This window comes from Camarhynchus parvulus, chromosome 13 (assembly GCF_901933205.1).
Source record: "Camarhynchus parvulus chromosome 13, STF_HiC, whole genome shotgun sequence".
Taxonomy (NCBI): Eukaryota; Metazoa; Chordata; class Aves; order Passeriformes; family Thraupidae; genus Camarhynchus; species Camarhynchus parvulus.
In genome coordinates, this window is record NC_044583.1 from 12,079,115 (window position 1) to 12,093,433 (window position 14,319).

General features: G+C 48.2%; 1 protein-coding gene across 2 annotated transcripts in view; it reads right to left on the reverse strand.

The window, feature by feature from the left end:
• Positions 1 to 14,319, reverse strand: part of FAT2 (FAT atypical cadherin 2) — a 57,079-nt gene that overhangs the window by 27,220 nt on the left and 15,540 nt on the right. For both annotated transcript variants that reach the window (XM_030957425.1, XM_030957424.1), the window contains 7 exons: positions 13,990 to 14,304; positions 7,506 to 7,567; positions 6,369 to 6,680; positions 5,489 to 5,699; positions 2,615 to 2,754; positions 649 to 924; positions 4 to 214 (listed from right to left, as the gene is read on the reverse strand). In XM_030957425.1, the coding sequence (XP_030813285.1) occupies positions 4 to 214; positions 649 to 924; positions 2,615 to 2,754; positions 5,489 to 5,699; positions 6,369 to 6,680; positions 7,506 to 7,567; positions 13,990 to 14,304 (1,527 nt within the window). The remainder of the gene's footprint in view (positions 1 to 3; positions 215 to 648; positions 925 to 2,614; positions 2,755 to 5,488; positions 5,700 to 6,368; positions 6,681 to 7,505; positions 7,568 to 13,989; positions 14,305 to 14,319) is intronic.

Below are 14,319 nucleotides of genomic sequence, written 5' to 3' on the forward strand. Positions count from 1 at the left end.
CACCTGCCTGAAGGGAGTAGTGGATTTCAGCATTAGCTCCCTGGTCCTGATCAAGGGCTCTGACTTGTATGACCTCTGTGCCCACCACAGCAGAGTCCAGCACTTCTGCTTCGTAATGGATGCTGCTGAACTGGGGAGGGTGAAGGTTGCAGCTGTCCACGTGCACGATGACTCGGGCAAAGTTCCGCTTGATGGGGACCTCCTGGTCTCGTACCTGAATGGCAGAGAGAGAGCAGGAACAGTCACACCCAGGGACAAGCCAGTCTTGCCTGCACCATCTTCCAAGTAACTCATCAGCACTCTGTATACAGAGATGGGTGTTTTGCAATGGTACCAACCCTAGCTGGGAATGAGCCTGGAAGTTTCAGAACCAAAGCTCAGCCTTGAATTTGAAAGCAAACATTAACAATTACACACTGTGTTTTCTTTTGTAAGAATCCAGTGGCGCTCCAAAGAAGGTGGTTAGAGGAATGCAGGGTGTTAACTACATTTAGCCATATAGTAAAGGTTAACACCCTGCTTTCCTCTTCCCTATTGTTCCACACAAGTCCTACCTCAAAGACTAAAACCACTTTTAATTTCTCCAGTGACCCATATATCCTGGCCAAACCGGTGGACTCAGCTTGGTTGGGCTTGGTTAGGACTCACCATCACTGTGAGGGTGTGCTGAGGCATGGGCTGGGAACTGAAGCCTTCTGCTGTTGTGAGGGCTCCATTGCCTGGATCCAGCTGGAAAAGTCTTGTGCTTTTGGGGTCCACACTGCCATGGATGGTGTAGATGAGCCCCTTTCCTTTGTCCTTGTCTGTTGCACTGACTCGAAGGATTTCTCTCCCTGAGGGGGTATCTTCAGGAATCCTCAGCTCATAGTGGCTCTGAAGAAACTGGGGACGGTGCTGGTTGATGTCAATCACGTGGATAAATGCCTGTGGGGGAGACAGCACAGTGAGGGCAGCAACTGGACATGCAGCCATGTAAAATCTCAGCTTCCAATCCTTCTTGGGTGTTGACACACTCTGAGTGCCATAACCATCACAGTTTTCCAGCTCTTGGAGCTTTGCCATCCGTGATGACCGGGAGCCCCTTTGTCCTTCATCCCAAGGAAAACCTGTTGTGCTTTCCCCTTTTGTGTTTTTCAGTTTGCTTCCTTTCCTTGTTCAAAATCTCTCCGGTCTGGCAAGGCATTCAGAGTGAACGTGCCTGCACTTGGCACGTGGGGAAACAGTCACAACCTGCCATGGAAAGCAGCAGCAGCTCAGCCGTGGTGCCAGCTTTGCTGCTGGCTGGTGCCTACACAGCAACCCCCATAATTTACTCAACAGAAAGCTGACAGAAGGGGATGTGTGGTTAAAGAAGGGAGGGTCTGGCCTATCTCAAGAGCAGCAAGTGTGTGGAGGAGCAAAATTTCTGTTCTACCCTTTTTAGCCAAGTTTTCCTCTCTGCATTTAACAGCACATGCCGGGAATCCTGAATCCTGCTGGGGAAGTCACTGCGTTCTCCTGTGTGGTCTCCTACCCTGGCTGTCCTGACCCTCCTACTGATGTGCCTCCTGCATCTTAGGAAGCCTCAACCAAGTGTAATAATTGGCTTCCTTTAGGAAACCTGAGCATGCCATGGGGGTTTTACACGAGCAGGTTTCTTGACATCTGCTAGCGGCCTTGAGTGCCAAAATAAACGTAGGGATGAGATGCAAGGTGGCATGGAATGCACATTAGGCAAGGTGGGGCTTTGTTTGTTTATTTGGAACAATACTTGAAGATGGCTGAGACATGTGGCCATCCGTTAGCATCACGTTTCACAGGAATGGTGGAGTTCCTCACTCATCATCCCCCACACTGAATTTCCCATGATCAGCATTACTGACAGGTGACTCACATCCTAGGTCTTCCTGTGCATTGAGGGCTGGATTTTTGGCTGCTTCTTATGCATGGAGAAAATGACTAGTGAAAGATCATGCCTTGAACACCCCTCCTCAGGGTAGTAAGGATGGGCAAAATCTCATCATTTTAGCTGGGGCTCAGGGACATGCCTTAGAGTGAAGTGCCTCCTTTTACCAGCACTTACTTTATATGTGGCAACTCGAGCACACAGCATTTCTGCAGCTGCCTCACTCACTCCCTGGGCCTGACCTCACCTCTTGCAGATGGATTTGTGCTGGCTGTACGTGGGCTAGCATATCCCAGGAACACCCCTGACACGGGAACACAGACCCAAGCCTGACCTAACCGTGTACACATTTCCCTTGTCCCAGATTGCTGTAACTCAGCCTGAGCAGATGAGACCAAGTTGGGGTCTGAGTGTGTGAACTGCCACCCCAGCTTGGCTGGTGGTGTGGATATGTCCCTGTGTGCTGCCTGGGATCAACAGGAAAGATCCAAGCTTTCCTAGACCAGCTGTGTTTCCAACAACATAAAAACAATCTCAGCTTGGTATAAGATCTGTGTACTGCAGGATCCTCCATTACACTGTCACTCCATTACACTGTAACGGAGGATCACAGTGTGAGGACATTCCTGTGCCTGGCACCTGATCCAGAGCTCAGCAGACCCAGAGGAAAGGTTCCCTTTGGCATATGCTCCCTCTCAACATGGTCTCCACTAAAGAAAAAAACATTACCTGGGTTTTGATCGTACTGGACCCATCAGTGACTTCTACTGTGAGGTTATAGCTTGACTTCTTCCTTGCATCCAGGGGTCTTGCAATGACCATGCTGCCTGTGCTCTTTTCAATGTCAAAATCCATGTCATCATCACCACCTGGGACACGGGGGAGACAGGGAAACAAGAGAGCAGTTACAGTCAGCTAGACTGGGGATAGTGCCACAGGTAAGGGTTATTCCAAATCTGGAAACTCAAAACAACATGTGATTGATAGATGGATAGATAGATGGATAGATAGATGGATAGATAGATAGATAGATAGATAGATAGATAGATAGATAGATAGATAGATAGATAGATAGATAGATAGATAGATAGATAGATAGATAGATAGATAGATTAGATAGATAGATAGATGGATAGATAGATAGATGGATAGATAGATAGATAGATAGATAGATAGATAGATAAGGATAGAAATAGATAGATAGATAGAATAGGGAGATATAGTAGATAGATAGTAGTAGATAGATGATAGATAGATAGATAGATAGATAGATAGATAGATAGATGATAATGATAGATAGATAGATAGATAGATAGATAGATAGATAGATAGATAGATAGATAGATAGATAGATAGATAGATAGATAGATAGATAGATAGATAGATAGATAGATAGATAAAGAGATAGATAATAATAAATGATAAAAATATTTATAATATTATTATAAATATAATAATGATGGATGGACACAGGAGATGGAGAGGACAAGGCAAAACTGGACAAAGGGATAGTCACAGATGGTGACAAAGGAGTGTGAAAAGCAAGATGAGGGGAATGAGGGAAAAAGGGGGAAAAAAAAAAAAAAAATGAGGAGGAAAAAAAAAAAAAAAAAGGGCGCACTTATGCATGTGATGTCCTGGCTAGATTTGCAACAGGCCCATTTGAGCATTGATTTATTTGCACAAGGTTTCCAGCCATGCACCATCGCTGGCTTAGCATGGACCAGGGACCTGCTGGGTAGAACAGGGCTCTTGCTGGCTTCTGATTCAAAGTCACACTGTGAGCATATCAGCAATGGTCCTCATCACCACGGCTGGGAGCCTGTGAGCTCCCTGAATTCCCAACACTCCAACAGTTGGGGAGGCAGACGGTGCTTCCAGGGTGAGCAGAGCCTGTTGCCTCCAACCCAGATGGCTGAGAATGGCCAGGAACAGCAGGCCTGAGCAGCTCAGCAGCAGAAGGCTGTCCCTCACCCTACTGCTGCTCAGCCCTGGCATGGCAGCTCCTTTCTCATGCCTCACTTGCTAGGGCCTGTTGGGCCCCTCTTGCACATTAAATCCTGCAAAGCTGCTCTGAGAAATGGAGAAGCTGAAACAGTTTCCTGTAATTTATCTCAGGTCTCAACTTCTTCCTTCCTGGCTACTGGATGCTCTGGATTCTGCTTTATTCTATTACCAGCTGGTAAAATCTTTGCTGGATGTAAAATTACATCTCTTTCCTTGCTGGAGGAATGCAGTGCTCACCAGCCATCTGGAACACTGCTCTCCTGCTGGGAAGGAGACACAAAGAAGCAGAGACAGAGGGAGAGAGACCCATGGATGTCTTTCCCTGAGAAAAGACAGAAGAGCTCCCTGTGCACAGTGCCCAATGAAAAGAAGAAGCCCAGAAAAGGAAAGAGATGAAAAGCAATGTTGCTTTGTCAGAGTTTTTGCTGACTACATCAATCCCAGTGACAGAGTGATTGTGGTCTGGGGAAGGTGAAACTTTGAATGAGGTGCTGAAGGTTTCTCTGCATCCCCCCCTTGGATGCCAGCTACCATGAGGCTTTCCTTCCCTTGCAGGGAAAATAAAATCCTGTCCTTTTCCACCAGGACAGAAACCAAGAGAGCCTTCAGCATCACTTGGAGCTCTAGGAACTGGGAAAGATGAGGTCAAGCTATGCTCCAGCACTCAGCAGGGAAATGATGGGATAATATTCAGAGGAATACACCGTTAATTCTGCAGACCCAAGCAGACACTACTAATGCCAGATAAACCTTGCACTGATATTGTCTTGCTCCTTGTAGGGTTGTATCTTTTGTTGGTTAATTGTATTTATACACCATTATCCTTGCCCTAACACAGTAAGGGGAAAAACTATTCACTTGCCCAATTAAGGCTTTGTCTGACAAGGGCAGGCCCTGCAGGCAGTACCAGGGAAAGGCTGTGCAAGGTAGACTGGGGCACCACTTCAAAACATCAAATTACATGAGCACAATTGGCCCTTGTTGGTAGGACCAGTTCTGCACATGCTGCCTGGAGAGTCCCCTGGGGTGACAGCCCACGTCCCCTCTGAATCCTGTGTCTTGAAGGAGGCCCTAGAGTTTCACATTCCATGTCTAAATCACCCCTGGGATGTGGTGAGGAGGAAGGGAGAGTCCCACAAGTTAGGGCAGACCAGGTCTTTGAGGAATGCTTCCTTCTCCATTCCCTGCTCAAGACTCAACATGGAGAGAGATACAGGGGGTATCTGTAACACTCAGCCACACACCTGGATCCTCATAGGCAGTTTTAACAAAACCACCAGTGTCACTTGATTCCCAGGAGGAGCTGGCACTGGCATGCCCTGCCTTTCGTGCGACATCGGAGAACGCCTCAAACACAGGCAAGTTCCAGACTGCCATTAAAGAAATGTGTTGGGTAATTGCACTTGGCACCAGAGGCCTTGGATGGGCAGCTTTGTCTAATGGCTGTTTAAACCTCCTGGTGCCTGTGAGAAAGCTTTCCCCTTAGCTCACATACACCTAAAGCAAACAATTCCATTAGCTCAGGCATGCGAGTGCTGAAAGCCAAGGGAGCCAGAGCAAACGCTCATGGACACTGCTCTGATTTCTGTGCCTCACCTGTGATATTAAACCACACTTGGCTGGGGCCCATCTCGATGCTGATCACTCCCACCATGTGGTTCACAGGATCTGTCTCCATCACGGCGAAGTTGAAGTGGGGCTCATCAAAAGCCAGGGGTTCTGAGGAAGGGCCGGGCCGGGCGACCCAGCTGATGTGAAGCCTCACGTGGGAGGAGAGCGGGGGGCTGCCACCATCTGTGGCCTTGACCTGCAGAGGAAGGCAGGTGCACCCAGGGAGAAAGCTGAGTTAGCTCGTGGGAGTTCCATGGAAAGCTCCTTCTCCCACCCACTGTGAGTCTCAGCTCCCAGTGTGCCCAAAATCCCACTAAACAGATCCTGAGGCAGTGGTCCATGCTCGGGCTGCTTCCAAGGCAGAGCCATGCAACCCAAATTCCTCTTTACCATCAAGTAAATCTGCCAAGCTCTATCCACAGCAGAGACCTGGACCACAAGCCTTGTTTGCAAGGACCCATAGATTGTGGGAAGGCTTTGAACCCACATCCAAGCTCCATGGCCTGATGCAGCCATGGGATGTCATGCTCTAGAATGCCATATAGAGGCATGATGGAACACAAAGACTGCTCAGGTTTGGGTCCACATCCATATGGGATCATGGATCAATTCCTCTCTGAAGGCAGGTTGGACAGTTAACTTTAAATTTACTGTCCATTTTTAATAGCTTCCTACCTTCTGCATTCCTACCATTCCCTCCCGCTTTCCATCTTAACACATTTGCCTTATTCAAGTTCTCCTCCTCTCCACTGCTGCATTCTCTCCATCTCTTTCCTTTTATCCTTTCTCTTTCTGAACCCCTTTCTCTCTTTCCCTCTCCGCCTGTCTCTCCCCATCAGCTCTTTGTGTTTCCCTCTCCTCTCACCGTGAGTATGTTGTATTCAGAGGCAGGAAAAGCTTTCCTGGAGAAGACTGTGCCGGTTGTGGGGTTGATGGTGAAGATGCCCTCCTCCTCCTCCTCGATGGTGTAGGTGATCTGGCTGTTCTGGCCCTGGTCACGGTCGGAGGCGATCAGCCTGTACACCGGCAGCGGCGTCTCCGAGGCCTCTCTCTCTGGGAGCTGCACCATGAACAGCTTGTGGGGGAAGCTGGGAGGGCTGTCGTTGGCATCCAGGACTTGGATCACGACTCTGCTGGTGGACTTCAGGGCTGGCTCTCCGTTGTCAGAGACAGCCACCTGTCAGCAAGCAAAGGGAGGAGGTGACAGGGCTCTTAGGTGACCTGGAGTGTGACCAGCCAGCCTCCAGCCTGGTGGGCAAGGACTCAGCTAGGGGGTTTTGTGTGGGTCTGCATTTGTATCTCAACATTCCAAAGGCACTGCTCCTCTCTGCAGGGCAAAGCCTGGTGGCTGCAGCTGGCAGTGTCCATGCACAGGGGACGAGTTTGCAGGGCTCCTGCCTCCAGCTGCTCTGGGCAGTGGGTCAGGCTGGTCTTTAGAGATCACACACAGATTAGAGATCTGAAAACATCTGTACTGCCATGGCTTGGCCAGGTACCAGCCATCCTCACCCTGCCCTGCCTGTGCATGCTCCCAGCATGTTGCATTGCAGACAGAAATGATAGACCCTGATAGGCTCAAAAACCTCCAGATCCCTCTGATGGGAATACTCGTAGCTGTGAGCAGCTGGAGATGGGGGCTGGTGAGCAAAGCTACACAGCAATATCTGATACAATGAGATAAATGAGGGTGGATTTCTCTGGCTTGTTCTTTCCCCCATAATGTATAAACCATCCTGCTAGAGGACAGTTCCAGTCCCCTTCCTGCATTCCCACAGCTTCCAGAACAGAACTTTTGCTCCAGTCCTCAGCAAGAAAATAATAAACCCTGCAGTACTGCTGCAGCTGTCTCTTGGGTTAACATACACCATTTAATTAAGTTTCCCAGCAGTTGGGAGCTGATGGGATGAGATTCTTTCTCTGTGCTCCAACTTGCAAGGAAAACCCTTTGAGGACTTAATACACTTGTAGGTAAATAAAGCTAATTACAATCATCATTACCCACCTCTAGGATATGTTCAGCCTTGTATTCTCGATCCAGCTGCCGTGAAGTCGTGGAAATCAGACCTGCCAAGAAAGAAACCCTTTGAGCTCCAAGACTCAGCATGCAAGAAAAGCCAGGGCTGATCAGATCCTTGAATGCCCAAGATCAGCCTGCCCACCTGTCCTGTTTCAGGCTCCCTTTGTGATCAGAGGAGAAAGGCAGATACCCCCAGAGGGTAACCCATCCCCTCCCAGCCTGAATCCCTCTGTGGAGGTGTTGCTGCTGCTCTCTGATCACAGAGACCACGGAGGAGGGGGAACACCCACCAGATGCCTGCACCAGTTGAGGGTTGGCAAGGCATTAGGTGAGAAAAGCTGCAGGACCACGAAAACAAAACTTTTCTTATGCCTCTAAGTAAGAAACATTCTGCATGTGCTGGCACAAGTCTGGCCTCTTAACAAGTCTCTTAACAAGTCTCTACTCCTGTTTTTCCTCTGCTGAACATTGCTCTCTGTAATTTACAGTGTTTTGACAAAAGTTTGTCTTCTGTCTTGGGAAATACCCTCTACTCAACTGCTAGAACAAATGCATTCAGGCTAAAAATAAGGTACACAGTCGAAAATAATGTTGGTATATTACTTAAGCCTTGCTGAGACACACGGTGAGTCCTCCAACAACTGCAAGATTTGAGGGATTTCTGAAAAATACACAGTAGTTTAACCACAGGGAATAGGTTGGATGCAGGAGGGAAGAACTGTGGCTATAATAAACTACAGCTGAAACAAAAACATCATAATTGCCCCTCTTTGGCCTGTCAATAACTAAGCTGAGTAGATGCAAGAGTGGAAAGGATGGAGTTGAAGCTTCTATTTCCATGTCTGGTTTCATAACAGTCCTTGCTCAGTGCCTTGACTTTTCACTTTTGGAGAAAAGCAGCTCCAGATCATTTTACAACTGCTGTACCAATGATGGAAATGGTATATGTAACATTTCACCTCCTGAAAGTCATCAAGGCTGACACATGTGAGTTTTCTGTCCATTCCCAGTTATCAAGGTCTCTCTCTTCCCTGTGAAGCTCTGCTTCTTCACACCAACAAAAGGCAGGGTGAATTTCCCTGAGCACAGCAAGCACTGACACAGGTTCATGCTACCCTGGGAAATGCTTCCCATGGGATGCCATGTCTGTGTGAACACATGCACCCTGAAAGATTTGAAACACATGTGCCCTGAAAGATTTGTATATCCCAGCTGCATGAACCCATCTCAACTCTCATTTCTGGGGCAAAACCAGACAGCTTTAATTAACAGTCTTGTCTTCAGGTGTACCATAGCTTTTGTGTATGTCTGTATGAGCATGACAGCAGGAGAAAACTTCAGATGGCTGCAGGAAACACAAGGCAGCTGAAGGAGGAGGGAGCAGCTGCTTGGAACACTCTTGTTCACCGTTTCCACTTGTTCTCTGGGGTTATTCACATTTGGCACCAGCCATGGTGCTAAACATTTATTTGATGCCTTTACAATCATAAACCAACACTCCTTAATGCGTTATGACAAGATGGGTTGAAAAATTCTGTTTGCTTGTCTGTCATAGTGGGTTTTTTCCTCTCCCTAATCATCCTTTTAACATTTCAGCAGGTGAAGAGGACTCAGCAGAGAGCCCGCTGGCTGAGGAGCTTTTAAAACTTTCCCAGGTTACTGAGAGCCTGTGTGGCTCCATTAGCAGGAAAACTCATGGAAATGCTCTTCTAATGGGGGCCTGGAGAAGGAATTGCAGCAGCAGCTCTCTGAGATCTCTGATGTTCCTGTCCTCACTACCAATACGTTGGCTATTGAGCCCAGAACTGCAGCTGCTTCAGGGAGTCCTTCAAAATTTTGGCCCAAAAAGCCCACAGGACACACAGATATTGAAAACAGACACCCATGTGCACACTGGGGATGCTTCTGGTTTATCAGATTCCAAAATCCAGTTGCAGCAGACTAACACCTAGCTTGTACTGGATTACTGCATGCCAGCCAATGGAAGGGAACTTGACCACTCTAAAGTAACTACCTGGATTTGCTTGGCCACACCCTGAAATTCTTCCATGATTCAACGAAAAAAATGAAAGAAAGCAGGATCATAGCTCAGCTTTCTAGTGCTGGAGAAGGACTGTAGTGAAGGCAGATGAACTGGAATTTAATGACACTTGAATGTCTGTATCACTGAAGATGCTCATTCTCCTGGGGAGTAAGAGCTGACTCTGCTCTCTATCACATAACCTGTGCTGTGTCCCAGCTGGGAGTCTCACCAGACGGAATTTTTTTGCTTCATCCTCACATCTGCTGAGCCACAAGGCAAAGGGTTGGCTTCTCCTCCTGACCCCAGGCAAACTCTGTCCCTTACTCTGTGCCCAACCGCGGCTCCTTGTTCCCCCTCTGGAGCCAGTTACCACTCTGCCCTGGGATCTGAAAGGCCTTGTGGTTAATTAATTAGGGTTAATCACCCTAATTCCCGTTTGGAGCTGCGGTGCTGAGATGCACAAACTGACAGCAGTGTTCACACGGGTACAGAGCACCTGCAGCTGGGGAGATGGACCCTGCACACAGCTCCTGAGAGAGGCCAGCTGGAGTTAATGCACATTTCCATTTGGTGCTGCTTGGTTATACACCCTGTGAGGCCAGAGGGCTAAAATGCAAGTGGAAGCTGTTATTAAAGGGGAGCTGCCATCAGCTTTAGTGGCCTGGGGACACAGTTCCTTGGTTCTTTCTGCTGTCCCCTACAAGGCCTGGGAAGCGCATGCTTAGTTTTAATGAGTGTTTTGTGTGTGCATGTGCATGTGTGTGAGTTATCAGTGCCCTGCCCTACTGGAAAACCCCATCCAGCCTGTCCCATGGGACTTGTGATGGAGTTGAGTGGGTGTCCTGTATTTGTGTTCTTGCATGAGGCCCTCATGGTTTCTGCTGAATCCTACAGAGACTGAGCAACACTGTCAAAGGTCCTAATTGCACCTGGCCAATTAGCCAAGCTCTGCATCCAGGTGAAGGCCCAGGAACAATGCCTTCTGCTGCCTGCATGCAGGCAGGCATAGGCTGTGCTCCAGCAGCCTGTCCACACACAGCAGTGAGAGAGGATTGTCTGCCTCTCTCCTGCTTGCTGCCTGCAAAGGGCAGAGAGGAAGGCTGGTCATGTTGGAACAAGAGCACCAAAATTACCAGGGCACTGTTGTCAGGGAACAAAAATAATAATAACTTCTGCTGGCAAGAACAGGGCTGGGGTGGAGGTTGCTGGCCCCCTGCCCTTGCTGCAGGGGGGAAAATCTAAGATAGTTAAAATAGCCAGAATCAGGTTTGCAGGCACTGAGGCTTTCACAAGAGCTTGAGAAGGGAAGAGGTTGTCCTCCTAAAACCCTCTTTCTCTTGTCTTACTCCTGTTTCCATTTAACCTTTTTATCCTTCTCTTCCTACCACTCCACCTCTTGCTCTGACCCCACTGTGCACTCCATGCTCATCTGTGTGTTATGTGGATTTTGGGGAGCAGCCATGCAACCATCCCTTGAGCCTAAAGAGCAAGATGTCCTTCCCTGTAGAGAAATCTTTCCTTGCAGGGAACCAGAGGCATCCTGGGGAAGCCAATGGACACTGTCACAGCAGAAGGAACACCAGAAAAACAAGCACTAGATAAGAGCTGGAGACGAATAACCCAAACTAAGAGGACTCTCCAAACAGCCTTTCAGCAGGATGAATGGCTTTGTCCTGACTCCTCCTGCCACAGCCTCCCAGTTCCTCCTGGCCCTGTCTGCACTCAAACTTCCTTCACATCAAATCCTGAACAAAACAGCCTGAAAACTTTTCCAGCCCAAGAACACCCCAATCCCTGCTATCTGCCCATCTCTCCATGTATCTCTCTACCCCTGTCTCCCACAAACGCTGCTCCACACCAGCTGCCAGGCTAGGCTGGAGAGATTCCATCGCCCATGGCACAGAGCTTTCATCTCAGCGCACAGTTTTGTTCCCTCTTCTCATCAGCCTTTCATGTATTTTCCTCCTTTTTCTCCACCCTCTTTAGAGAACTGAAAGCTTGGAGAACTTACAGCCTTTCTGTGGTGTTTGGGAATGCTGGAGAAGCCAGGACAGCTACCATGGCTGTTCCTGGCTCCCCTGCAAGGCCAGGAGAAGTCAAGGGGCCCTGCTGGTTATGTCTCCACAATCCAGCCCATGTCAAGGCACTGAATCAAACACACAACCAGGGACCAAACTAGGTTACTTGCAATAGTGTGTCACTCTGCCCTAAATGGTTATCCAGAGCTATTCTGCAGGGTTATTCTGGGTGTAGATATACCTGCTGCAGCAGTACATCAGGTCCTTAATTCCTCTTAAGACACAGGATGAGAACGAGCTTCCTCCTCCTCCTCCTCCTCTCCCTTTGCCTAGAGGCCACTACCAGAAATGTCCTACCTAGGAGAAACCCAGAGTGACCTCTGGCCCTCTTGTGTCCTGGCTTATTTCAGTGCCAGTGTGACTTATCTGTCTGTCCTTTGATGACAATGACCATGTGAGATAGGTAAAAAGGAGATGTCTTGATCACAGTCTTCAGCCCTACAGTGGGATAACCCTTTTTTTTTTTTAATATAATCCTGCACTAATGGGGATGACAGCAGTTCATCTTCCAGCACTGCACTACCAAGCTGAGACCAAGGATTATTATTTTATTCTACTTAATGGAGCAACTAGCCTGCAGAATGAAAATACTGCTGGGTTTCCAAAAGGCTGCCTAGGGCCCTGAACGTTAGACAAGCTGTGATATTCCTCCTGGCAGCAGCAGCAAATAACTTCTCTTTAGATACTGTAAACATGAGGGTATAACTGCTCCGTTTATGCCAATGTTCACAGGTAATTATAGGTTCTTTTGGGTGACATGCAAGTAAAATAATGGATAACTGAATCCTCATCAGGCTTGGAAGCAGGACCTTAAACAACCTCCAAGCTCAGGGTTTAAAGAAGAGACTTCCAGCAACTGTCCAAGAGATAAGATCAGCCTATGAGTTTCTTTCAGAACTGACAAACTTATCACTCTTCTCATGCAAATCACCTGAGCATAGGGAGAGATGGAGAAGAGATGACTCATACCTGAGAGAGCTTTTTTTGTCTAAGATAGGATTAATGGGATGGCTCAGAGGTGAGGTGTCTCATTAGCAAACATTTCGATTTTGCCAGAGTCACCCATTTTGCTATGGAACAGCCTTGGATCGTGACTTTGCACTCAAATGGGGCTGAAAGCTTTGCCTGCAGCATAAAGGCTGAATTTCCTGCAGGGTGCACAGCTGCTCAGCTGAAGAGGGGAGCCAGCTCGGTGTCCTGACAGCCATCCTGCTCCACATCCCATCAAAAAGGCAGTGGTTTTATGCCACAGGGCTTCTGAAGGAACATTTCTGCAGAACCCTGCATTGTGCAAGCTGTCCTGGGGCTGGGTTGTGCATGGCTGTTTGGATTATGTGGGAAAGTTGGAGGCAGAGCAATGTCCTGACCAGGCTAAAAAGCTTCTGGCAGCACAGACAGCTCCAGCTGTGGGCAGCAGTGGTCACAGTTAGCTGACATCTCCAGGTGCATTTACACAGTGCCATGTAAACACACCCTGTGAGGCTCTTGTAACAAAAAGATTTTAGTATTTCATAATAATAATAATTTCTTTCTTCCATTCTCCTCCTAGGCAGCTGTAGAGCACTGCCAGAGAGCCATCACACCACTGGTAACACGTAGCTGAGAGCAGCTCTAGCCGTTTCCAATCCACCCAGCTCCTCATCTGAGAGCAAGCTTCCACCCCGCTGCAGTAGCTGAACTGCTTTTATCATCTCCAGGAGATCAAAGTCATGCAATTAATCCTCTCCCATACTCAGGCTCTGTGCCCTCCCTTCCCTCTTCTCCCAGGAGTTGATGGCATGAAGGGCTCGGCACAGCTTTCCCTGCCAGACTGGCCCAATGTCAGCTCTGCTGGGAGAGTTTAAGGAAGCTGTTTACACAAAACATCAGCGGGTTTTTGATGGCTCTGGAAGATCTGGTAAATAATCCTCAGATGAAAGATATAGTCTAGGAAGATGGCAGAAGAGGCTTACTACACTTACTACATTAATGGTGCTGGAGAATGGGTGGAGCCTTTGAGTGCAGTGGAATTCATTTTTGTTAATCCTGCCTGGGTCTGTGTCGGGAACAGTCACCTCCAGAAGGGTGTTGTTCCCTGGCTCAGGCTGTGCGACAGTTGTTTATAAGGGGGAAGATTAAAAGCAACTGTTTAGGGCTTTGAAAGCAGCACATTTGTGTCATTCTAAGAGCCATATGGAAGCAAATCACAGCCCTCAGGTTGAGGGTTTCAATCCTCAGACTCCCCACAGAGTGAATTTGGAGACTGGGACTTTTGCTGCAGCAGAAAAGTGTGAAAAAGGCAGCTTTGTGGGCTGTTTATATTGAATATGTAACATCCTCTGGGCACTTGGAAGCCTCAAAAACAGATGCTGAGCTGGGTCAGTCTTACCTGTAATGAGGTTAATGGTGAAGAGTCCTTGAGGATTTCCAGTTAGGATGTGAAAAGTCAGTTTCCCCTCTGAGCTGGAGTCTGGATCGAAGGCATCAAGCTGAAGGACTGATGTGTTTGGTGGGGAATTCTCCATCACAGAGGCATAGAAGACAGGCCTGGACATCTGAGGTGGGTTGTCATTGGTATCAGTGACTTCAATATAAATTTCAGTCACAGAAGACAGAGGAATTGTTCCCAGGTCAAGGGCCAGCACAGTCAGCCAGTAGTGAGATGTTCCCTCTCGGTCGAGCGATCCAATGGTCCGTATGGTGCCTAGGAGGAGGACAG